The sequence below is a fragment of the Phoca vitulina genome, unplaced genomic scaffold (genome assembly GCF_004348235.1).
Source record: "Phoca vitulina isolate PV1807 unplaced genomic scaffold, GSC_HSeal_1.0 scaffold7, whole genome shotgun sequence".
NCBI classification, from domain to species: domain Eukaryota; kingdom Metazoa; phylum Chordata; class Mammalia; order Carnivora; family Phocidae; genus Phoca; species Phoca vitulina.
In genome coordinates this window covers 37,389,191-37,416,136 of record NW_022589710.1, presented here as the reverse complement: position 1 = coordinate 37,416,136, position 26,946 = coordinate 37,389,191, and the positions used below count along the sequence as shown (strand labels likewise).

Sequence of the window (26,946 nt, the reverse complement as noted above, 5' to 3'; positions counted from 1 at the left end):
TTATTCTATTAGATTGTCATCTCCTGAGTTTTGTTGTATATACTAAGTGCTTAATAAATTCATATTTAATGAACAAAAGTTCACCTATATTTGGTCAGTGAGTGATACTCAAGGCAGAAAGAGATGAGACCCTCTCCCAGGGGACTTGAAGGGGTGTATTTTCAATCTGTATTTCCCCATCTTCTACTCTCAGATGAGAAGCACCTCCTAGTAGGACTTCTACTGGGAGTGTATCGTATTCCAAGCGCACACATGTGGGGAGGGGGCGGGGTGTGATGAGTGGAGAGTGTCATAAAAGGAGAGAAAGGAGAAAAATCGAAAGAATCACAATATAGAACACTGGATAAATGCAATATTTTTTGCATTTAGTGCTACAAGGTAGCCCAATTATGGACCTTTATAAACTAACAATGTTATGCAACATTTTTACAGGTATAATTCTGCAGCAAAGCTCTCACTATAGTACATATAAATCAAGAAATAAGGACTTGAGATAAAACAGGGTTCTTCTGTATTCAGTTTCCTTTTCTTCCATTTTTTAAAAACACTATCTGAGGCATTTGTTCTGACACTGCTAGTTTCCAAGAATGACCCTAGATCAATAGAACCAAAAGCTTTATTTGTTCTCATTATCCTATAAATAAAAACTGAGAAGTATATTTAAATCAATATGCCTCTAAGATGGTACATTAAGAGAAGCAGCATCTCTTAAACTTAAATGATTACTAATTCACTAAGGCACCATCATAACGTTGAAATACTTTAGTCCTTTTCACTTTGGTTAAAATGTGAAAATAGTTACTATTGAACATATTTCAAATTAGGAAGCCAGCTTAATTTCTACTTTGCTAAAAAAGAGTAATTTTGAATTAACTAGTAAACCAGAATTATTCTTGTATTATGTAGGGACTGCTAAGATTTAGAAGTTTCCACTGCCTTCATTTAGTAAATTAGTAGTAATTGTGAATTAATGATGTAACATTATAAAACAGTACTGATTCCATGGCTTTTAAATTAAATCAAAAATAAAACCTTTTGCCACAACAATTTAGATTTCCAATATACACAAGTAAAAGCCTCTTCAGAGGAAAATTTTCCAGCCACCATGTAATTTTCCTCACTGATCTGCCTAGATTTACTAAGGACCAAAAACATTGCATTAAAAGGCTAAATTAACAACAAACAAAAAATTTAGTCAATATAAACTGGACATAATATCTCCAGGCAATTCTTGTAAAGAGTAAATGCTCAATAACCATTAGTCCAATTGAATTGCAAGTAGGGAGACAAAGGTGATGTCAAGCGGACAGTGACAAAAATAAATTAATTGGTGACAAGCCAGAATTTGGATTTCAGCTCTCTTAATCTATTGTTCAATACTCTTATCCATCCTCCCATGAGGTCTTTAATCCAAGATTCAACAAGAAGTGCAGGCTGAGAGCACTTATCTGGTCACTCTTCCAGCTTTATAGACATATGCATACTTGACAATATACTTTATATAGTTAAAGCGTACAACATGTTGATATATATACATATATATACACATACACACTGTATAATGATTACCACAATCAAGCTAACATATCCATCACTTCATATTATTACAATTTACTTTTTGGTGGTGAGAACACTTGAGATCAACTCTCTTAGCAAATTTCAAGTATATAATGCCAGTATTATTAGTTATAGTCACCATGCTGTACATTAGATCTCTAGAACTTACTCATCCCACATAAGTGAACCTTTGATCAACATCTCCCCATTTCCCCCATCTCCTTGCTCCTGGTTATTACTGTACTACTCTCTGCTTTTATGAATTTGACATTTTTAGATTGCACATATGAGATCATGCAATATTTGTCTACGTCTTATTCACTCAGCATAATGTCCTTCAGGTTCATCCATCTTGCAAAAGCAGGTTTTCTTATTTTTGTGGCTGAATAACATTCCATTTTACATATATATGTATATATATGTACACACACACGTGTATTATCCATTTATCCATTGGCAGACATATAGGTTGTTTCCATATTTTGACTATTGTGAATAATGCTGCAATGAAGGGGGTATGGTATCTCTTTGAGATAGGTTTCATTTCCTTCAGATATATACTACCAAGAAGTGGGATTGTTGTATCATATAGTAGTTCTATTTTTAACTTTTTGAGGCATCTCTATACTGTTTTCCATAATGGCTATACCAATTTACATTCCCACCAATGGTGAACAAGGGTTCCCTTTTCTCCATATCCTTAACAAAACCTGTTATTTTTCATCTTTATGATAACAGCCAGTCTAACAGGTAAGGGGTGATATCTCACTGTTTTCCCTGATTAGTGATCTCGTCACCATTCATATGTCTTCTTTTGAGAAATGTCAATTCAGATCCTTAGTCTATATTTTAATTATGTTGTTTTTTGCTATTGAGTTGAATTCCCTATACATTTTGGATGTTAACTCTGGTTTGCAAATATTTTCTCCCATTCTGCAGGTTGCCTTCTCATTTTGTTCATCATTTCATTTGCTGTGCAGAAGCCTTTTCATTTGCTACAGTCACTTGCTGATTTTTACTTTTGTTGACTGTGCTTTTGGTGTCATATCCAAAAATTCATTGTTAAGAACAATGTCCAAGGAGCTTTTCCTCTAAGTTTTCTTCTAGTACTTTCATGGTTTCAGGTCTTACACTTAAGATTAAGACTCAGAACACTGAGGATCCTTCCAGCAACTCTCCAACAACATTTCTTCTCTAGGGAGGAGTTAAGCCATAGACAGCTCCTATTTCCAATGAAGAGAGGTCAGAAAAACCAAAGGAATGAGCCAGGTAAGCTAAATTTTATTGTACTCTTTGCTCTAATCACAAGACTAAATAGTTTTTAATTTGTTTGTTTAAAAAGATCTGCAACATCTAGCTTTGTGTTGGCATTAATGAAGAAAAGATTCATTAATAGTGTGATGAAAGCATTTCATTGTATTGGAAAGAGTCTGATTTTATTTCTCTAAAATTATTTTCAGAACCAAAGCAGAAAAGGTAATGAAGCAAATAAGAGAACTGGAGTACTGCATTGTGGTAATTAAAATGAAAACTCTGGGCATAGCTAATAACCATGAAAGAGAAAGTTAAAAAGCATTCTCATTTTTAAAAGCCAGGACTGGAAATTATTGTCTTTTAATGCATTAAACAAGAACATTTTCATAGCAAAGTTAAGATAGTATGAAGTTGTCCTTTCTAACCCTCCAGCAAAGAACAATTTGTTGCGAGTAGTTTAAGAACAACACAATAGCTGAGGCACAAGTAGGTTACCAAATGCTGCAGTAAATCAATTTCCCTTTAGGTATTTTATAAAATTTTAAGTATGGAAACTTAATGGAGAAAAGATATCAAGATACATACACACTGAAGCAAAGGCAGATGGTCACTATACAGTTATAGAAGAGGAAAGATCTTGGTAAGTAAAGCAACAATTGGCTTACTTTAAATGCATTTTTAAAATTTTTGCTCTTGGGACGCCTGGGTGGCTCAGTCGGTTAAGCATCTGCCTTCGGCTCAGGTCATGATCTCAGGGTCCTGGGATCAAGTCCCGCATCGGGCTCCCTGCTCAGCGGGGAGCCTGCTTCTCCCTCTGCCTGCCGCTCCCCCTGCTCATGCTCTCTCTCTCTCTGACAAATAAATAAAATCTTTAAAAATAAATAAATAAATAAATAAAATTTTTGCTCTTTGCCAAAAAGTCTCTATTGAATGTTCTAAAGCCATTTTTTAAAAAGATGAAAATTCTACAAATCCAGTGGAAAGCAACAAACATCATGGGGCATTTCTTCCACCGAGGGTCTTTGAGACAGTAGTCTATCATCTCTGGATAGTCCAGGTGATCTCTACAAAATCTCTACTTGAGGTTCAAGAGATGAGTACACTAGAGCAACCTTGGTAATATATTCTGCTACTATAAAGCCAAAGGAAAGGCAGAGAAAGAAGAGATGCATCCAAGTCTAACTTTTCTCATTCAAGAATCTAACATAAATAAGGCTAGGGAAGAAAAGCTAAGTTACCCAAGAAGCCAGATTCCGCCAATCCTATACAAATGTACAGAAGATGTATAACCTCACGCACCTTTAATTTTTTCTCCAGAGGTTTATGTCTGATTTCTAAGTGTCAGAACCAGCTAACTGCTCAGTTTAAAAATAAGATAGTTTCAAAATTAAGGTTGAATTTCAGAAATGTCCTCCACTATTTTACTTAACAGAACTCACTAGGCTTTCTTTCCTCAAAAATGAAATTCAGAGAGGACATGGCAGGTACTCTTTAAAAAAGAAAAAAAGGGGCGCCTGGGTGGCTCAGTCGTTAAGTGTCTGCCTTCGGCTCAGGTCATGATCCCAGGGTCCTGGGATTGAGCCCCGCATCGGGCTCCCTGCTCGGCCGGGAGCCTGCTTCTCCCTCTCCCACTCCCCCTGCCTGTGTTCCCTCTCTCGCTGTGTCTCTCTCTGTCAAAAAATAAATAAAATCTTAAAAAAAAAAAAAAAAAGAGGAAGAAGGGAATAGAATGGGGCAAGGACAGAGGGAAAGGGAAGAACGAGGGAAGAGAGAAGAAGGAGGAAAGGAGGAAAAGGGAAGAAGTGTTGGAAAGAGAGGGGAACAGGGAAAGAAGAAGAGACAGAAGGGTGAAGAAGGAGAAAAGTAAAAGCAAGTTTGGGAATGGTTAGCCCAGATCAAAAGGTGAAGTAGAAAAAAAAAAAAAAGAGTGGATAGCAGATACAAAAGAGAAACACTAGTTGAAACTCTGTTCTTGTGCAAAGGCTGCTGCAAATGTTTAGCCAGCTCTTCCATTCTGCAGAGTGCCCTTCGTCCCAGGAGCAATGGGACTTACAGCACTTGTCTGTCTACTCATCGGCTTTTAAATCAAACCATCAACAATAACTAAACCAGACGTCAAATCCTGCTGCCTCTTCTCTGGACAGAGGCATTGTTCCATTTCTCCATGCAGTTATCCATGCACAGAGAATCCACCGTTAGCTGGGCTTAAATTTCTTTGAAATTTACAGTTATTACTATTACTTTTAATTAAAAATAAAACATTCTTAAGACCATTTTTCTCACTGTGTCAGTTTAACAATCATCTAACCGAATCAGGTTATTTACTTTTTGAAATCTTTAACACTGCATTTTTTGCTATTTATTTTTAAATAATTTAAGGCCCACAATAAATTACAAAAACAGTAGAGAGTTACCATGTATACCTTCCACAGAGCTTTCCCCAATGAGACCATCTTACTTAACCACAATTCATTATCATTATCAGGAAATTGACATTACATAACATAATTAACTAATACATAGACCTTCTTTGGATTTCACCAGGTTTTATACACAGCACTCTTTTTTGGCGGGGGGGGCCTCTGGTATATCCAATTTTATAACATGTATAGACTCATGTAACTAGTACTACAATCAGGAAATAAACTGTTCTAAATAAATAGAACAGTAGACCTTGTAAGGAAATAAACTGATCTAAAATAAACAGATCAGAACAAAGAAATTCTCTTAACACCACTCCCTTTAAGTGTCACACCCTTCCCCAAATGTTAATCTCTGGCAACTACTGATCTGTTCTCCATGACAATAATTTAGTAACTTTGAGAGTGTTATAAATGAAATCAGACAGTATGTAGCCTTTGGAGACTGGCTCTTTTTTTTTAAATCACTTAGCATAATGCTCTTGAGATCGATGCAAGTTACTGTGTGTATCAACAGTTCATTCCTTTTTATTAGTCTGTTATGTGGATTGTGCCGCAGCCTATGCACCTACTGAAGGGCATCTGGCCTGTTTTCAGGTTTAGGGTATTACAAATAAGTTGCCATGCACGCAAATGTACAGATTTCTGTGTGCACGTGAATTTTTATTTCTCTAAGATAAATATACAAGAGCATAATTACTGAATCACAGTGCCAAACTGTTTCCCAGAGTGGCCGTACCATTTTACATTTCCATAAGGAATAAGTGAGAGAGCTGGTGGCTCCAAATTCTTAGTATTTTTTATGTTAGCCATTCTGATGGGTGTGTGGTGGGATCTCATCATGATTTTAGGTTACATTTCCCTAATAGTTAATGATTTTGTACATCTTTTCATGTGTGTATTTGTCATCCATATATCCTCCTTGGTGAAGTTGTCTGCTCAAAACTTCTATCCATTTTCCAATTGGATTATTTCTTACTTTTGACATTAAAGAGTTCTTAATACATTCTGGATACAAGACCTTTGTTGGATATGTGATTTGTGAAGATTTTCTCCCTGTCTATGGCTTGTCTTTACATCCTCTTTAACAGGGTCATTCACAGGACAAAAGCTCTTAATTTGATAAAGTTCAATTTATTGATTTTTTTTTCCTTTTATAAGCTCTTCTTTTGGTGTCATGTTTAAGAACTTTTAAGATTTATTCCAACATTTTCCTCTAAAAGTTTGTAGTTTTACATGTTACATTTATCTGTTAGATTTACTATCCATTTTGAGTTATTGTAGGTAAAATGTGAGGTTTAGGTCAAGGTTCATTTTTTCCCCTGTGAGATGTCCTTCCTCCACCGAACTGCTTTTGTACCTTTCTCAAAAATCAATTGCCCATTCGTAGGTATATATTCAAAAGACGTGAAACCTGTTACTCAAATACATGTAGAGACATGTTAACAGCAATGCTATTTGGAAACACCAAAAGTTATAAACAATCCAAATGTCCATCCACAAATGAATGGATGAGCACATTTTGATATACTCACACAATGGAATATTATTCAGCCATAAATAGGAATGGAGTGCTCATATATGCTACAACATGGATGAAACTTGAAAACATTATTCTAAGTCAAAAAAGCCAGAAAGAAAAGATCACATATTGTATGATTCCATTTATACGAAACATTCAGAATAGGCAAATCCATAGAGAATGCAGATTGGTGGTTTCCAGGGGCTATGGGAAGAGGGAATGGGGGAATGAGAGCAACTGCTTAATGGCTATGAGATTTTCTCTTAAGCTGATGAAATGCTGTGCAACTAGATAAAGGTAGTGGTTGCATGACCTTGTAAATGCACTAAATAGCACTGAACTGTCCATTTTAAATGGTTTCATGAATTTTCACCTCAATGAAAAGTTAGCATACCCATATGGGTCTATTTTGGACTCTATTCTGTTTCATTGATTTATAGGTCTACCCCTCCTCCAATACCATACATTGTTTTGATTACCGTTGCTATAGTTGTCAAGTCTTAAAACTGTAAAGTATGATTACTCCAACTTTATTCTTCTTTTTTAAAATTAGCTTTAGCTATTTTAGTTCCTTTGCCTTTTCATATAAATTTTGGAATCAATTTGTCTATTTATACAAAAAGAAAAAAGGACTTGCTGGGATTTTAATAGGAATTATCTTAAGCTTATGGATCAGTCTGGGAAGAACTGACATTTTTTCTATGTTGAGTCTTCCAACATATTAATTTACTCATTAGATTTTTAATTTCTTTCATCAGCATTTTATTTTTTTTTTACCTAAGTATTTCATTTTCAATTTTTGGAGCAACTGTAAATGATAGTATATCTTAAAATTCTGGTTTCTAATTATTTCTTGCTAGGATATAGAAATATGATTAATTTTTGTGTGATGATCACATATCTCACAACTCTGCTAAATTCACTTACTCTAGGAGTTTTATTGCTGTGTGGTTATTGTTATTGTTTGGTAGATTACTTGCAATTTTACTATGTAGACAATCATGTCACCTGGAAATAGGGATAGTTCTCTTTCTTTCTAGTATGTATGCCATTTATTTCTTTGTCTTGCCCTACTGGACGGCTTAGAACTTCCATTACTATGAATAGGAGCGAGAGAATAGGTGAGAGAGGATATGACTACTTCATTTCCAATTTTAGGGGCAAAGTATTTCAGTTAGTCTTTCACCATTAAGTGTGATGATACCTGTAGGTTGTTTGTAAATTCTTTTTTTTTTTTTTATCAGATTGAAGAATGTCCCGTTTTTTCTTAGTTTGCTGAGTGTTTATCATGAATGGGTGTTGGATTTTGTCAACATTTTTTTTTATCATGTTGACCTTTTTTTTATCATCTTATCAATATATTTTATTATCATTTTCAACCTATTTTATGATATATACATATATGTGAATATATATTTTATATATATATCATGACCAAGTGGGGTTTATTCAAGGAATGCAAAGCTGGTTAAGTATTCAAAATTCATTCAATGTAATCACATTAACAGTTTAAAGAAGAAAATCTACATGATTATACCAATTCATAAAGCAAAAGTTTTGACAAATCCAACACCCGTTCCTGCTTTCCTGTGCATAATTTGAACTTTCAGTATTCAATTTTGATTCATCTATATATACATACACACATGTAATTTATCAGTCCACTCATATCAACATTTTATTATTTCAAGTGGGATGTAGAAACTTCACTACCTTTACTCTCTCCCCTTTTAAGATATAGTTGTCTTAAAGATTACCTTTATATACATTGAAAACTATATCAGATAATGTTATAAATTTTGCTTTCTACCACTAAAAATTTTTTAAAATTTAAGTGGAGAAGACTAATCAATTACTCTGTATCTACTCTTTCATTTGCATTTTCTTCATTCCTGACATTCCAAGTTTCCTTCTGTCATCATTTTCTTGCCATCTGAAAAAAATTTCCTTTTTTTAGACCAAGTCTTCTGGAAATGAATTCTTCCAGTTTTCCTTCATCTGAAAATGTTTTTATTTCACCTCATTATATTTTCACTGGATGAAGAATTCTAGGTTGCCAGTTCTTTTCTTTTGGCACTTAAAAAAATATCTTACTACTTCTTTCTGGCCTCCATGTTTTCCAATGAGAAATTCACTGTCATTCAAATTGTTCCTCTCTATGTAATATATTGCTTCTCTCTAGCTGCTTTAAGGAATTTTTTTCTTTGTCTTTAGTTTTCAGCAAATTACTTATAAAGTGTCTGGAAATGGATTACTTTGGGGTTTTCCTGTTGGGAATTTGCTCAACTTCTTGAACTTGTTGGCTTGCCAAATTTAGGAAGTTTTCAGTCATTTCTTCAATCCCTTACTCTTACACTTCTCTCCTTCTTGGACTCCAAAGATAACAAACATAAATTTTTGTTGCTGTTGTTATTGTCCCATAGGTCCCTGAGGCTCTGTTTACTTTTTTTTCAATCTTTATTCTCTCTGTTGTCAGACTGGATAATTACCATTGATCTAAGTTCAAGTGTACTGATTCTTTCCTCTGTTACAACTATTCTATCATAAGCCAGCTTTTTACTTAGGTTATTGTATTTTTCCATTCTAAAATTTTCATTTGTTTTTTCCTTATATCATCTATTCCTTTGCCCAGGCTTTCTATTTTTTCATTTGTTTCAAGTCTGTAATTGCTTAATGGAGCATTTTTATTATTATATCTTCTTTAAAATCCTTATCAGGTAATTCCAACATCTGTGTCATCTCAGTGTACTAGCTGCTGCTGATTACCTTTTGTCATTTGAGTTAAGATTTTCCTGATTCTTGGAATATGGTGAATATTATGAGACTCTGCTTTTTATTAAATGATCTATTTTGGTAGGAAGCAAACTACACAGATTCCTAGCTCACTTTTATTGGCTGTGGCTCAAATGTCAATTTAATTGTTAAAGCTTTTTCAGTATTATTTTGTTCTGCCCCACTTGTGGGCTAACCAAGAGCCAGTGTGAAGCCTAGGTGGTATATCATAGCAGAATTCAGTTCTCAAACCTTTTTCTGCATCAGTTCTTATTAGTTACATGCATGTGATGTTCAGAGGTCTGCCCAGGATTTCAAATACAGATTTGAAAAATCCTGTTCTCTAACTTTCTTTTCTCTATAACCCTCCCTCCACTCTAGTGGTGGTGAGAACGGGAACTGCCTCATTATTGCAGTGTGGTGATCGTGGACGGGTTTTGTCCAAAGCCTCTGAGGTTGTAACACCAGCTGGGAGACGTAGGGGTGCCCGCATTACTGCAGGGCAGGTAGGCAGGTATGGTGGAAAGGGCTACGTGCTCAAGCTCCATAGCGATGGTACCAGGAAGGGCAGGGGGCAGCTTTTTTCATGACGTTTGCCTGGAACAGGTTAGATGTAATAAAAATGAGGCCTTTTTTTGGCTCCATCCATTAGTATTTTTAGGTAGAAGGGTTCTCTAGCACCTCCAACTGGGATATATAAGAATAAAACAAGCAAATAAACAAACATAGAAGATCCATGTTGTACAGGATTTTTTTTGGTACTTAGCAGGAAGAATAGGATATAATGTGTTTACTACATCTTATCCAGAAACAGAAGCCTATATTTTAGCCCAACACAGTCTCATTTAATGCACATTTAACTCACATCTATAATGCTATTTATTTACTGGAAAACTAACGACTTTGTGTTTCCAGAAGCATTTGCTCATATAAGTTTCTTTTAAAAATGATAAACCAACCTTTTTTCAATAATTTGAATCTTGAGCTGAAGGAATAGGAGGAGGAAGCAAAAGAAAATAGAAGGCAAAAATATTCAAGAATTATTTCTATTACTGTCTAGGCCACAGTTAACAAACTTTTCCTGTAAAGGACCATACACAGTAAATATCTCTGGCTTTGCAGGCCAGATATTCTGTCACAATTATTTAAGTTTGTCACTGTAGCCTGAAAACAGTCATAGATGATAGTTAAAGAAATATGCGTGGCTTTGTTCCAATAAAACTTTATTTACAAAAATAGCTGAGCTGGATTTGGCCTGAGGGTGGTAGTTTGTTGACTTCTGGTCTAGACCAATAAGGTCTGTAAAAACAGGTTGGCAAAAGGAAAGACAACATTAGACAAGATGGGTAGGAATACATGTTCCTTAAGAATATGGAAACGTATATCTTATTCTGTTTTGTATTCTGATTTGATACAAGTTCTAAGATCTTTTACTATTAATGAGATACATAGATTTAGTTCTTCAATAAACCTAGAATCCAATGCCCACATTACTTTCTACTTACAACGCTAGTAGTATTTTCCTAATGTCTCAGTTGCTAAAATCTTGACTCCTCTTTCTGAACCGGACATTTACCTCGTCCATAGATATACTGGAAGGATACCTCTACTGTGTATGAAACAACACTGAAAACTGGATAGGAACAAGTAATATTCATTTCTTACCACCTGGAAAGAAAGATGTTTTGATAGATATAATGGGGAAATCAGGATATGTTTAACATTTCTTCTGTGAAAAATCAAGCTTTTTACTCACACCTCTATCTGAATTTTAATCTACTTAGCACACCATTCTATATTCTACCACCATTAAGTTAAACTTTTTATAATCTGAAGAAAATCACTTCTCATGACTACTGTTATGATTAAAGGCAAAGATAATGACTTTTTGAACATACTTCCCATAGGATTTCCCTATTATAATATTACCGTATCTCTTTTTTTCTTCAGACTTGTTCATTACCCGAAAAAAAAGTCTATATTCTCTACTGACTTTTGCAAATTTCTAAGTGTTTTCACAATTGATAATCTCTTATAATGATAAAGAAATCATCTTAGGAGGTAGAAACAATATATATAGGCAAAAGCCACTCCTAGAAACTTCATATTTTATGGTTCTACTCATTTAGTTATTTAAAAGTTATACTTCAATTTCCTCTATTAATGCAGTACATGAGAAATCTAACTGTTTAAGGTTTCTGTGGCAAGGTCTTATGTTGCTAATGATGGGCAGATGCAAAACAGGATGTGGCTTCACCAGCCAATATTAAAAGCAGCCCTAAAGCTTATATTCAGTTAGTCACCTTCAACAAAGCACCAGGAAAATAAAACAAACAAAACAAAAACAAACAAAATACTGGCTCCTCAAAGCACTTGTTAATGGTGAATATCACAACTTGCAGTTAAGACAGAGTACTGACTAAAAATCTAAGATCAAGTAAGTCTTAGATGTGAGTCAGTGATAAGTCATAAAAGCATACAACTACATGTCTATGCAATAAATTAAAATACACAGATATGCTCTGACACTAGAAAAGGGCGTGATAGTTCTCATATTGCTTATAGTACTGTAGTAGCTATTCTAAAAAGTGCTTGGATGGTCTGTATAGAATGCCATCATATATTTGACCTGCCTAAGCCAAAAATGCCAGTTATGATAAATATTTATCAGGGGGTGGTATGTATGATTTGCATAGCTCACATCACTTCAAAAACCCATCTGAGAAAGGCTAGTACTGAATCTATTTTTTCAAAGGAAAATTGAGACATTCAAGTCATTACATTGCTGTTATACTGGGTTCAAGGTTGAAAATAGATGATAAAACATCCAAATATCTCAAGGTCTCATTAAAGTCCTTTAATTGAAAGGTGAAAGGGAAGAGATATTTCTTCTTAATCTTCTGCTACATTAAAGGAAGTTGTGAGGATGAATAATGTCTGTCTGCCGCCCCTTCTATACACTTTCTCTATTGCTAGGTAGTAAGCAAAACTCTTATGAGGCAGGTGTTGTTATATTCAATATGTAGCAGAATAAACTGAGGCTTGGAGAAGTTGGTGTAACTTGCCTAGTAAATGGCAGAGTCCTGAGTTAAACACTCAGGGGGTGGGAGCACAGGAAGAGTGGGTAGTGAAGCTTATGGAACAGGCACGGTTATTGTCTACAGTAACCAGGACTTACACCTAAAGCATGGCAGTTTTACACGAAGGTTGTGGGCAGTCAGTGAACAAGAGCTGATAATCAATTGTGGGCTGGTCAATTTGAGAAAGTGCTGCATACTCTAGGGATTGAAGGACAGTGAAAGTCCTAGTCAGAAAGCTGCTTTATAAATAAAGTGAAATTTTGGGGCGCCTGGATGGCTCAGTCGGTTGAACGACCACCTTCAGCTCAGGTCATGATCCTGCAGTCCCGGGATCAAGTCCCTCGTCAGACTCCCTGCTCAGTGGGGAGTCTGCTTCTCCCTCCAACCCTCCTCCCCTCGTGCTCTCTCTCTCTCTCTCAAATAAATAAATAAATAAATAAATAAATAAATAAATAAAAATCTTTAAAAATAAATAAAGTGAAATTTTAACTGGAGGCAACCTAGTTTTTCTTTGTTATCTGTGTCCTTGAGACAGAACCCACTCAATCTTAAATCATCAGCATCTATTACTTTTCATCTAATTTTGCCATATGTCTTTCTCTCTTTTAGACTTCTTAATTACAGTGGTTCTTAGGGAATCTTATGTAATCTTATGTCTAAGGGACATAAGATTCCCTCCTAGTTCAGTGAGAAGGGCTTCCTTAGGGGCAGAGTGGGTTTACTGAAATGTAAGCTGAAGGGACGCTCATTTAAACAGGTTGTGAAGTTGTGACCTTCAAAGGCCCCAGGAGGAGGAGGGTTTATGTAATGTGTTCATCTGGTCATATATTTTTGCAAAAATTGTAAACTTTGACCACAATGAGTTAAGACGGCTGCCTTGTCCCACTTGGAATTCCCTCCCATCTCATTTTCCTGGTGTTGGTATCAGTTTTGGGTGGCAATGAAGTGGCCTTTAGCATTTCTGGGATCCTGTTATGGGAAAATTAAGCTGGGGATTCATTTAGTTTAGATCTACAGGGATATACTTATGTGGTTCAGGATTACTTTTGTGCAGCTATTTTTGTGACATAGATACAGGGCAATGGGTTATACTACAATGTCAATGGATCCCATTGCAGGTAATCAGAGAATTGGGAGTCAGTTCTCAATAACGCCTAGTCAACACAGAAGTTCTCTTCTGTCATTAATATTGGGCACCTGGGTGACTCAGTCGGTTAAGCATCTCTGGCTCACGTCACTGGGATCCTGGGATGGAGCCCTGCATCAGGCTCCCTGCTCAGCGGGAAGCCTGCTTCTCCCTCTCCTCCCCACTCGTGCTCTCTCCCACTATCTCTGTCTCTCTCTCTCTCAAATAAATAAATAAATAAATAATTTAAAAAAATAAAAAATAAAAAACAACTTTTTTCATCAACCATGTTAGAGAAAGATCTGATTCAATCTTTCCTTTCTCTTTATAGAAAATATTATGAAATCACTGTAAATTCACTTTATAGAAAATCCTATAAATAATAAAGTATGAAGCTAAGAAATATGGGGAAAACAGTATTATAAAGAGTGTCAGGCAGTTAATAAGACTTTCAATTTTTCTGGAATATTGTGTTATGGTATATGTCAACTTTGTAAAATTTTAATTTGTTGGTATTTCTTTTTTTCATTATAAATAACTGATCCTCACTAGTCATAGGTTCCATATTTGCAAATTTGCATACTAGCTAAAATTTACTTGCAATCTCAAAATCAGTACTTGAGGTGCTCTCAGGATCACTTGTGGGCACATGCAATACAGTGAAAATATGAGCTGCCCGAAGCACACAGTTCTCAGCTGAGGTCAAACAAGGTAGCATTTTTGCCTTCTTGTTTTAGCTGTCATACTACGAACAAGCATCCTTTTGCAATCTATACAATGCCATGTTTTTTGCATTTTTGTGCATTTGTTGACTACTTCACTGTTTAAAATCGCCCCTAAGCATAGTGCTGAAGTGCTGTCTAGCGTTCCTAAGCACAGGAAAGCTGTGATATGCCTTACTGAAAAAATACGTGTGTTACATAAGTTTCATTCAAGTATGACTTGCAGTGCTATAAACTATGAGTTAAATGTTAATGAATCAACAATATGTATTATACAAAATGTTTTTAAACAGAAACATACATAACACAAGGTCATATATTAATTGGTTGACAAAAACTGAGGAAGGCACGTGCTATGATGAGCACTGGGTGTTATACTTAACTAATGAATCTTTACATTACACCAAAAACTAATTATATACTATACAGTGGCTAACTGAACATTAAAAAAAAAAAGTTGTGACCAGAGATTCATAGGAACCCAGGAGCAGAGGTTCACTAATTCAGTGTTTTTGGTGACTTTATAGAATATAATTGATGCTAATAGTGAGAATCGACTGTTTACTTTAATATTTAATTCTGTATTTGTATTCCTTTTTCTAAAAGAGAGTGTCTAAAACTGTAGAGGTTTCAAGTCCAGCCCCCAAATCTGAATCCACCTCTGGTCGGTAGCCTTCCTCTTCCTTTCATGGGAACTTTGCCACTCCCCAGTTCTTGCCTTGCTGGAATTGAGACCAGGATTCTGGAAGATGAACCTCTGGCCTGGGAGTTGGTAGTTGGGGTCAAAATCCCCAATTATAACACTATTCCTATGTGGAAACCAGATCTGCTTTAAGATTTGGAAAACTGTTTCTATAACAACACTGGGATGGAGTGCCACATCGGGCTCCTTGCTCAGCGGGGAGCCTGCTTCTCCCTCTGCCTGCCACCCCCCACCCCCCGCTTATGCACGCTCTCTCTCTCTGACAAATAAATAAAATCTTTAAAAAAAAAAAAAGCCTGTAGCAAATATTAGTGTAACAGAGATAGGGGAATTAGTAAAAAGATCCAAATAATGAGACAAAAATATAAACATCAAAACAAAAAACTACAGGAATTTAAAAAAATTGTGTGTCTATGCAGTTGTATGTATTTGAGGATAATTAATTCAGAGATACTCTGAGAATGTTACTAAACTCTAAGCTTTCTGAGGGCAGACAACATACCATATCTGTTTGTTCACCATTAAATCCTTAGTAACATACCTAATGTCCAGTACGTACAAATACTTGTTGAATAAGCGAACAAAACAAACAATTCAATCACACCTATGCTCCCACATGCAAGGGCTCTGTAAAATCTATAAGAATTCAAGATAATGTGGTTTTTAATAATGCTTAGAAAACTACCTTTAATAAATTTTCTTTTTGTTCTTATCACCACCTTTGTCCTTCATCAACTTCTAGTATAACAATCCCCTCTTTCATTTTATGAAAGCTACTCCTGACACTATATCTACTTACCACTTCTTGTTCTTTCCTCATCAAAACTGTTTATATTTTTGTTCTTGAGGAAGATATTCTCCTTCTCAGTATACTCATAAGTCTTAGTTCTAAGAAACTGTCTACTTTTCTCTATTTGATCTCTTCTCAAACTAATAATTTCTTTCAAACAGGGAAAGGTCCTAAAAGTTTGTCCCTACTCCAGTTGTTTTACATATTTAATTAACATCTTAATACAGCTAAGCTAATTACTTTGCCTAATGAGTTACAAGTATTACTACCTCTGACTTTATTTTGGTTTTCATCCTTGTTGGGCAGAAATGTAATTATTGTCTGAATCACTCATTAGAACACACTTCACAACTCTGAGGACACCTCATGATGGGTTTGATCTCATGATCAGTACACCAGCAGACAAATGAAGTTTATAGTTATATTCTAGCCTTAAATCTATTTTAAAGAATTTGTCCTGTCAAAGAAAAATGTGTCTACATCCTGTGTTGGAGTTAGGGTCTCTTCACAATCTAAAATACATGTTTAATAGCCTCAACAATGCATTCCTAGTGTGACCTGGACACTTTCCATTTTATAGACCACCTACACTTGCTGGAATCCACACAGGAAAAGAGAAATCGCTGTATCTCTAGCCAGCCTGTTGTTTTTGAATGGAAAAAACAAATCTCTATCTTCCTTTAAAAAGTAAAATACTTGTTCCCCATTTGCACATCTTTTACTTTTCTATGAAAACAAGGAAAATTTACTGGAAACTGGTAGGTTAGTAAAGTCCTACTCACAACATAAACAAGCAATGCCCCCCAAAAACATCTTTTACTATTGTTATTTTTTATATGCTTTACTTAGATTACACTGAAAATGGGCTCAATATTGCTTAAATAGTCAACTTTGGGTCTAGGTAGAAAAAAAATTATCCTGAACCAGAAGACAGATAATTTCAAGTAAACTGGGAAATGCCTTTTGCCATAAGCTATATGCCCTAACTAGCAGCTCTCACCACTGTGGTTGCCAACTTCAAACTGTTCCAAACAAGAAACTAAGGCATTTGTGATCTCTTCCATTGTTTGTTTAATATGAGCTGATTAGAATTTAATATGAGCTGATTAGAAGCCACAAAGTAAATTATAGTAACAGTAATGAAAACAGAATCTCTTCCATGTCAATCAAAAGTCTAGAAAAATGACTTATATTATGGCAAAATGTGGACTCGTGATGAAAATATCAGCAATGTGTAGTTTTTTTTTTTACTTTAAATATTTTATTCCCCCGCCCCCGCACAGTAACAAATACAGATGACTATGAATGACTTTTGTACAGCAATGTGTAGTTTTTAAAACGAGCCTGGAGTTGATATCCGAAACTAGATTTCAAAATATAAAAAACAGCACTTTCTCAATTTGTTATGATTTATATAGCACACTAGTAAAGACCAGCACAAAATGGTATTTAAAACAACCCAATATTACGTTTACTTTATGGATACAGAACTTTTCAGGTAAACATAGAGAAGACTAAGACCTTAAGAGAATTACTTGCTCCATTCTACTTGAGCCTAACAGGATACCCAAGGTTGTCTTCAATAAGATTATTATAATCTTTTAGTCAGTTTAGCCTTTTTATACCACTCCATAACTCCTTCAACTCTAAAGAGAAAATAATTTTAACTAAGACAACCATGGAACTTTGTCTCACTGAAGTCTAGTTGGCATATGTATTTTTTTACTTTCTAGTAACTTTTATGAAATTGCTTCTCCCAAGTAAAACCATGGTATAGAATAAATGAATGAATATCTAACATTGAGGCTAAACTTGACTGAACTATATGACTAAGTCAAGCAGGATTTTCATGAGACATAATGATATTTGCTCAATTCAAAGCATTGGAGAGTTGCAAAAAGGCTTAGATTTAAAATGAAACCGATTATGGATTAAGGCAAGGGTTTAATCTAGGTTGTTTTCTTTGACCAGGTCTTGCATTATACCTTAAATAAATTAGAGTTTAGAAAACTGCTTGTTGGTGATAATAAGAACTGATAATAAATTTCATCAGAATGAGTAAAAATCTAGTAAAACTGAAAATGTTTTCAACTGTCCAAACCAATCACTAAAGTAATTATAAAATCATCTGAATTATTTATTGGGAACACAATAAGGTATTTAAATCACTAAAATCTCCTGAACAGATTTAAACTATTAAAAACATTTTCTTTTATTGTATCTTTTCCCTATTATTTCCTAGTTAGCTACAAATTATTATCATTCTTTATATAACTGCTGCCTGATAGGCCAAACAAGGAGAGCCTTCTAAAATCTCCATTAAGTTATATGAACTGCTTATTTTTATGTAGAATACAGTTATTAAAGGTCAAAGATTTTTTTCCTTATCTCCCTTTACAGATTTATTTTCTAGTATACTACTCAGTTTCTAAGCCTGTTGAAGTCTCTCAGAATTTAAGTTAATTAAATAGCCTTTTTACAATATTTCACTTAAAGTAATGATTTGGGAACACCAATACATTTGAATACCAAGAAAAGTTAAAACAGGAAAAAATGTAATCACTCTTAAAAATGTGTATAAATAGCTCACCTCATCTGATTAAACTCTCTAATCCATTTAGTTAAACCGATAACAAATCATTCTTTTTAAAGTAGCTGTTGTGCTTTTCTAAGCTGGGAATAAAAGCTCCAGTCAGAGAAAGCATTCCTTACCTGTATGTGTTTAATTTTGTTGCAATGGGAGAAAGGACTCTTATTCACCTCTATCCAAAGAAGGTAAAGAGTGAGTGACTGCCATTGTTAATCTCTAACAAATAATATGTTAAAAATATAGTTCCTGACTTCAAAGAACTTTTGGACTAGATGGCAAAAATGATCATGAATACATTAAATAATTAAAGAAAATATTTTTCTGAAATATGTTTTTTCCTACTGAGATTTTGCTCATCTCCTTGAATATTAAAAACCACTTTTTCTTTTTCAGTGGAAAAAAAAAAGCAAAGCATGGAAGTAAGCATCTGTTAAATAGCAATATTTGAAACTGAAAGTAAGGTCCAACTGAAATGCTGTTTTGCTATGGTCTAAAAGATTAAAAAAGCCAACATGGTTTTAAATCATTAGCATGATTTACAAGTGAAATTCTCTAACACAGAACCAGAAAAATCAGCACATAGAGGATCAAATTTGCACTATAAGTAAAAGCACTTGGCCAAGAAGAAAAAATAAACTAAAGCAGGTGCCAGGTACTTGTTACAGTATGTGGAGCTGAACTATGACCAAATCATAGTTTAAATATAACTTTTGTTGAATAAAAATCTAATGAATATGTGGAAATGGAAGAAACTCAGAAACCATAGTTATTTCCATTTTAAATGAGGATGATAGTTCTGCACCACCAGCTGTTTATAGTCCATTGAATGAGGTTCTAGTTGATAGGAGATAATTACCTCTTCCCTATAGGAGGCAAGTGTTTCTCATTCTGCAGACACCTCTGATGAATGGTCATGGGAGTATGAGACCAAGATAGCATGCCAAAATCAGTTTGGTTTTTAATGATCTCTTTAAACACTTCATTTTCTATTTTTTTCCTATTTAAGTGTAGGAAAATGTGCACCTTGAAATATAGAGAATTAGGTCACTGTTATTATTTTAATTTTACAAGACACTTTAACCTTAGAAGGAAAACAGAGTGATTGTACACAGAAAATATACCATTAATAATATTAGAAAAGGATGGGCGTGGTTTTCAACTTCCAGCATTTTGAATGAAGTTACTTCTAATTCATTGTTTACCCCAAGACTATTCTTTAAGTTCCCTGTCAGATAACAATGCACCTATCATCCTGGTCACTTGAGCTGTTTCACCCACTTGGAAGGGCCTATCAGTTCCACCTTCCCAGTCTCTCTCAACTTTGTCTCTTCACTTCCAATGCAAACTGCCACATACCTCCATATTTCTCACCTGCAGGGTGGTCCTCACCTTCTAAATGGTTTCCTTGCTTCTAGTCTCTTCCAATACTAATCCAGTTCAGCCAAAATAATACAGATTAATAGTACCACCCTCATCATGCTGCTCTTGGGTGTAAATATCTTTCAAAAGTGGGATGTGGCTCCAAAATAGAAAAAAGCTTATGACATATTAAGCAAAAAACCAGAATTTAAAAAGTAAATCAATTCTGTTCTTACAAATATGTAAGATTGAGTATGCATATTAATAAGAGTTAGAAGAAAACACAAAAAAAAGACGAGAATAAATGTAAAAGGGCCTGGGACTTGTGGCTGTTCGCTGTTATAATGATGTTTATGAAACAAAATCTTTTAGCAACCACTTGCTGCTTATGCACCATAAAGCTTAACCTGCACCCAAGGACCTCTGCAATCTGGCTCCCAAACCTACCTTTTCCAGCTTATTTTACACCCCACCTGCTTACACAACCCAAAACTCTAGACAAATTAAAATGTCCCATTACTCAATGGGTTCCTGTCCTGCTCTTTCCCAACTATGGACCATTATTCATACCACAGGCTCCAACTAGTACACTCTCTTCCATGTCGGTGTGTCTAAATCCTATGCAATTGTCCTTTTCAGCTCAATTCAAAAACCTTTTCCACAAAGCTATCCCTGACATTTCTTCCTTCAATGAGCATTTCATCTGTATGTCTCACGTAAAATGTACCCCTTCCTACTTTGCATTGTTGTGTGTGTGTGTGTGTGTGTGTGTGTGTGTAAGAAGTAGCTCCTTTAAGGCAGAGGCTTTGTTTTAGACATCTTTGTATTGCACTGAAGACATAATATAGCATCTTTCTGAACAAATATGTAAAATGAGTAAATACTTAAAAAAAAAAAAGGGCTAGGAAGACTAAAAACCAACAGCAACTCTTAGTCTTATTATGATTTTCCTTCTTTTTTCATTTATGTTTATTTCTTTACCTAGTTTTCTTACCTGAAGATATGTTATTCTCCGCTGGACCAGCTCTGTCAGATCTTTGGCCTCTTTTTCCCGCCAATCACCCGCTCCATCTGTTTGACTGAGGTAGTATAGATCCGTCATTATAGACCTATAAAACAAACAACATTTGGAAGTTTAACTTACTTGTACTTCATCATAGGATTACACAAAATCATAAGAAGAGAATCAAATTCTTCATAAAGATTGATGCTCACTGATGCTGGTTCTCATTCTTTATTTTCTATTAAGACTGTGAAATTCAACAATTAGTCCCTAACATCCAAGATTCGTTCCTACAGTAAATTTCCACCATTGAGAAAAATATACTCTTTTCCCCCAGGCCAGTCAGCTGCACTTATTTCCCAACACAGAGAACTACAGGTATCAGGGGAAGTGGAAACCCATAGCAAAGAAATAGGTAAATTAACATAACGGAGAGAAATAAGTTGGTGCCAGTACTTGAATACTACATTTTTGTTCTGTCATTTCTTTACCCCTCTTAACTTATCTCTTCATACATAAACACTCTGAGTGGTTGGAATAAAAGATGAGAGGAAAATTCTGACATAACTCTTAAATAATTTCCAAACCAAGGTTCAGCAAATATTTTTCTATAAGGGGCCTGATAGTAAATATTCCAGGCTTTGCGGGCCTCTTTTGCTTTTGTAGCAGGAAAGCTGCCAAAGACAGTAAGTAAATGCATGCATGTGCCTGTTTTCCAATAAAACTTTATTCACAAAAACAGGATATGGCCCAAAGTTGGATCTTTGGGAGGCGCTTATTAGGTCATGAGGGTAGAACCCTTATGAATGGGATTAGTGCTCTTATAAAAGACTCCACAGAACTCCTTAGCCCCTTCCACCATGTGAGGACACAGTGAGAAGGTGCTGTCCATGAACAAGAAAGCAGGTCCTCACCAGACACCAAATCTGGACTTGATCTTGGACTTCCCTGGCTCCAGAACTGTGAGAAATGTTTCTGTTGTTTATAAGCTACACAGTTTTTGGTATTTTTGTTATAGTAGCCTGAACGGAGTACACATTGCTATTTATACTCCAATGCCTCAGAGTTGTCTCAGAGCTTTTACCTTGTATATGAAGAGTACCTACTAATAATTCTACAACTAAGAGAAAATATCCATTGGGTGTGGGTGAAAGTAATACATGGTACTGAAGGCCAGTCAGAAAAATGATCCAATGTCCTGTGCCTTATAGCACTCTGAAGAAGGGGATTAATTAGTGAGAACTCATTTAAGAGATAATGAAACCAGCCTTTAACAATTGTGATTTACCTAGGAGTACAAGGCATAGTCTCAATTCTCTGTTACTAGTTGCTAAACCATTTAATAACAAACCAATGGCACCCCCACAGGAAAAACTAAAGTCTTATTTATTATCATAGAAAACCATTAAAACTACACATAATTAGCAGAGAGTATCTAATAATAGCTAGCATCTTTGAATAAAGCAAAACTATTAATGTACAAATAAAAGTTAAAAATAATAGCCATAATTTAAAATATTCATCCAACAGTGGGTCATCTGTGAAGGATTTTAGGCGTTTGCTTAATGTGTCAACATTAGTGCACAGAACACTTTGCACCTTGACTGTTGCCATGTTTGCCCTTCTTTAAACAGGGCAACAGTTGATTATGTGATGTTTTATTTTTCTATTATTCTAACTTAAGAGTCAAAACATTTTCAAAATATTTTATGAAAAAGAGTAACTGTAGTTGGAAAAACCAAACCTACAACTTACTGCCTCCTTGAGAAATTAACTTACAGTCTTACACAACAGACAGAGGTTCAACTTTTAAGTTTTTTTCAGATAATAAAACTGAGGCCCCTATAGATTATTATGTAGCCTACAGTACTCTTTTATAGTTTTACTTTTACTAGGGGAAATGTCACCACCCATATGATATTGTGTGAGCTGATCATGGAAACACATGAGAAATCTTAAGACTATAATGGTGTTACAGGGCTCAGCTGGAAGTTTATTTTCTCAGGTTTTTTTTTAAGGTTTATTTATTTATTTATTTGAGAGTGTCAAATCAACCACACCCAAGGAGATGTAAGGTTGGGGGCAGGCAAAGCAGAATCAGAGCAATTAGATGAGACACCTTTTCTACATTTAGATTCTCCTTCCAGTGCAAACTTTATTTTAGAGGAGGATGTTTTCTTACTGAAGATGGAGGATCATGATCTGGCTGATAGAGACTAAGTGATAAGAAGAATAAGGACAATTTCATATGACAATGTTCCCTCTGTCCATGGATATTGGGAGGAATGTTCTAGTACCACTTAAAAATAAGCCTGGATTCCTTAGGAGAAAGACAATCATACACAAACATTTTGTCTAAAGGAATTAAAAACTGAAGAAAGAGTGATCTACATTCCAGTTTAATGTAATTCTCAATCGGGTCACATCTCAAAGAACTTAAGGTCTTCCTTCATTCCCTCCTCTGTGTGTGTGTATGAAATAAAAAACAAGAACAGCTTTGAAGGTTCACAAAACTTAACTTTTCAAGAATGGAAATATCAACTCTTTGACCTTTCAAAGACAGTCTAGTAGCATCTACCTTATAAAGAGAGTAAAAACACAAGCTACTGTGCTATAATAGCTATGATCAGCAATTCTGATCAAATAAATCTATAAGCTATTAAGCTACTAATCTTCCCTATAACCAGATATTGCACTCCTTATCTGAGTCGAAGTCCTTTCCTTTGCTACGTAATCCCCTATACACAGTATCAAACAGTCAATCAGCATAATTAGCCATAAGTATCATTTATCACTTGGGAAATATCTCACCTCAGTCTTACCAAAGCGTTTTATATATTACTGATAATGGGACGATGCAGACCAGGCCAGAGCAATGAGGTGTGCTGCTTCACCAGATAATTTCTCAGTAATTTCAGTCAACTAAATTGAGAAATAGTTCATCAGCCCTGTAAGCCCTCCTGTCCTTCAGTCTGAAGTTTAATAATTGCTATAATTTAAAATCAGAAAAGAAGTAGCTCCAGGAATTACTTCATAAACATTGGTGTCTGGCAATATAAGAAATGCAAAAAGAACCAAAGCAACAGTGATTAAGTTAAATATGTCTCTGGGCAACCTAAGATGGTGATAAGGCAGAATTTTCCATGATATCCGCAGAGGTTGAGGGACAGATATGTATAGTTATAAATCCAAGCACTGAACCCATACTACTACACAAATAATAAAATCACAATGACAAAAATCATCACTCTAAACTGTTAATTTTCCTCTATTTGAAAGAGGCCACAGTCAACTCATGATCAATGATGTCAAAAGCAGCAGGTAAATTTGACTGTATTACTATGAAGTATGGTAATATGCAATTGCTAGAATGAAATCATCACTTGAAAATCTAGTTTGGCAGTGTCTTATAAATTAAAGAGACACTCAACACATGACCCACAAATCCCGCTCTAGATATTTAATCCAAAAGCAATGAAAACATGTTTCTGCAAAAACATGCATGTTAATGTTTGTAGTGGCTTTACGCATAATCACCAAAACAAGTAAACAACCCAAATGTCCTTCAACTGGTGAATGGATAAACTATCGGTGGTATATCCATACAGTGAGATATTACTTAGCAATAAAAAGAATGAACTACCAATACACAGAACAACATGGTGAATCTCAGATGCATTATGCCAAGTGAAAGAAACCACTCAAAAAGCTGCATAATATAATGATTGCATTTACACAAAATTCTGGAAAAGGCAAAATTATAGGTACAGGAAACAGACCTAATGACCGCCAAGGACTGGGGTTGGGAAGGTGCTGACTACAAAGGAGCATGAGGAAATTTGTCAGGGTAGTAGCAATGTTCTGTATCTTGATTGTGGTGGTGGTAACAAAACTGCAAGCATTTGTCAAAACTCATAGAAATATAGACTAAAATACATACATTTTATTGTATTTAAATTATGTCACAATAAAACTGATTTAGAAAGGGGGAAAAAAAGAGGATCAGTGTTTCTATCAGAACAAAGTTTTAAGAAAGAAAAAAAAAACCCTTTCGAAAAAACAAAAGCCCATAAATTTGTTACCTATAATTGATGTCTTTCTGAACTAAAAATTGACAAAAGTGATTCATAGGGAAAGCTGAACAAAAACATTGATCAACTCAACCTCTAACTGATTTCTCAGAGAACACAGACTTTTAGTCCAGAGACAACCTATACACTATATTTGGGCAAGTGTAAAAATGCAATGAGGATTTTTGTGTAATGTAAAAATCACCAGAGGCAAACACAAAAGTCTGTTTTAATTTTAATTCTTATACTTAAAAATCTTGAATATTATCAGTAAGATGGCATATTCCGCATACATACAAATCCTCTCTACTTGTACATTCGTAACTTTAGGGTTATTTCTCTAGTGTCTGGCTATGCTTTGCTCATTATTGTCTCACTGCATTCTGATACAGCTGCCTCAAGTTAAATTACTACCCTGTGAAGTTACATCCCAAGTTCCTTAGAATTTCTGCTTTAGATAGCAAAAGAAATTGACTGGGGTACCTTGGGTACCTTTCCATTTTTGTTTTCAGTAAAATAGTATTATTTAACATATACTAAAAGGTAGTGTCAGGAATCATAATATATTTAAAACAAAATTCAACTTCCAAAAAATTTAACATTGATTTACATCAACTTTAGGGCCCACTTTTTACATTTGTACATATTTTTCCATTTCTACATACAGTCACAAAATATATGCACAAAATAATTCTTTAAATAATAATTTTAATTTAGAAAAGACCTGAAAGTTAAATTCTCAAGTACTTTAATTAAATCACTCAAAATTTAAAATTAAACACTAAGAATTCAATAGCCAAAATTCTCCTTTAAATGCCGCCTAGTCTACCCAACTCAAATCCTCTTCAGATCTACATTTTCCTATAAAGCTTCGATAAGCAAAGCACACAAGCACACAGCTCCAATTAGCAGAATCATGATGCCCAGAATTAGCTTTAGGGTAGAGAAGCAATAAGGATATAGTCAGCATTTGGTCTGATGATCTAAGTACGGCTAAAACTTTCAAAGGGAGGGCTGAATGCCTCTTGAAATTTATGCTTACTTCTGTAGATTAATGCTAAGATGATTCCAATAAACTGATGGATTTTATTTGTAATTTCACTTAAAATAGCACAACAATATTTCAAAATCTGTACAATATTGCTAATGATGTTAATATACATGAATCTCTTGGTTGTGGAGTAATTCTTTTCTTCTTCACAGTGGTAGGTTGTGTTAATACAACAATTTTTCTTTTACTGTTCACTAATGAGACAGTAATTGCCATCAGAATCCTACCGGGAATATAGACTTGTATATATAATAGGCATAAGGACAGGTTTCATTTTATTTATAATGATTCTCAGATACACTGTGTTCTGCATGAATACACCAGTACCAAAAGGTTTTCCTTTCTATGGAAGATAAACTGCATATTTTCAGGAATGTGTAAACAGGAGAAATAAACTTAACAGGAGATTTCAGATTCTTATTTCTAGCAACTAAGTAGAAAAATAATTAAAAGAATGCACCCTTTCATCAAAAAACTTTTAACCTTTAATTAGAAATCCTAAAAAGGTGCTATTTTAAAGTTTTTAATGTCTGAATTAGAAACATAACTGCCAGCCTCAGTATGACTTCCAATGTACTGTAATGTAAAAACTGCATACTCCAATTATTGATTGTATATGAAGGAAATTTACAGGAAGATATTTTAATGTATTACTGGCTGACATCACTACCTTCAGAGTTTACTTAGGGCTTATTATATAAAGATTTCTATCCAGGGCGCCTGGGTGGCTCAGTTGGTTAAGCGACTGCCTTCGGCTCAGGTCATGATCCTGGAGTCCCTGGATCGAGTCCCGCATCGGGCTCCCTGCTCGCAGGGAGCCTGCTTCTCCCTATGACCCTCACCCCTCTCATGTGCTCTCTCTCTCTCTCTCATTCTCTCTGTCTCAAATAAATAAATAAAATCTTTAAAAAAAAAAAAAAAAAAAAA

At 34.9% G+C, this 26,946-nt stretch overlaps 1 protein-coding gene across 9 annotated transcripts in view; it reads right to left on the bottom strand.

Moving 5' to 3' along the window:
• Nucleotides 1-26,946, bottom strand: part of FUT8 (fucosyltransferase 8) — a 316,924-nt gene that overhangs the window by 69,950 nt on the left and 220,028 nt on the right. For all 9 annotated transcript variants that reach the window (XM_032405330.1, XM_032405322.1, XM_032405324.1 and 6 more), the window contains one exon: nucleotides 20,890-21,004. In XM_032405330.1, coding sequence (XP_032261221.1) covers nucleotides 20,890-21,004 — 115 coding nt within the window. The remainder of the gene's footprint in view (nucleotides 1-20,889; nucleotides 21,005-26,946) is intronic.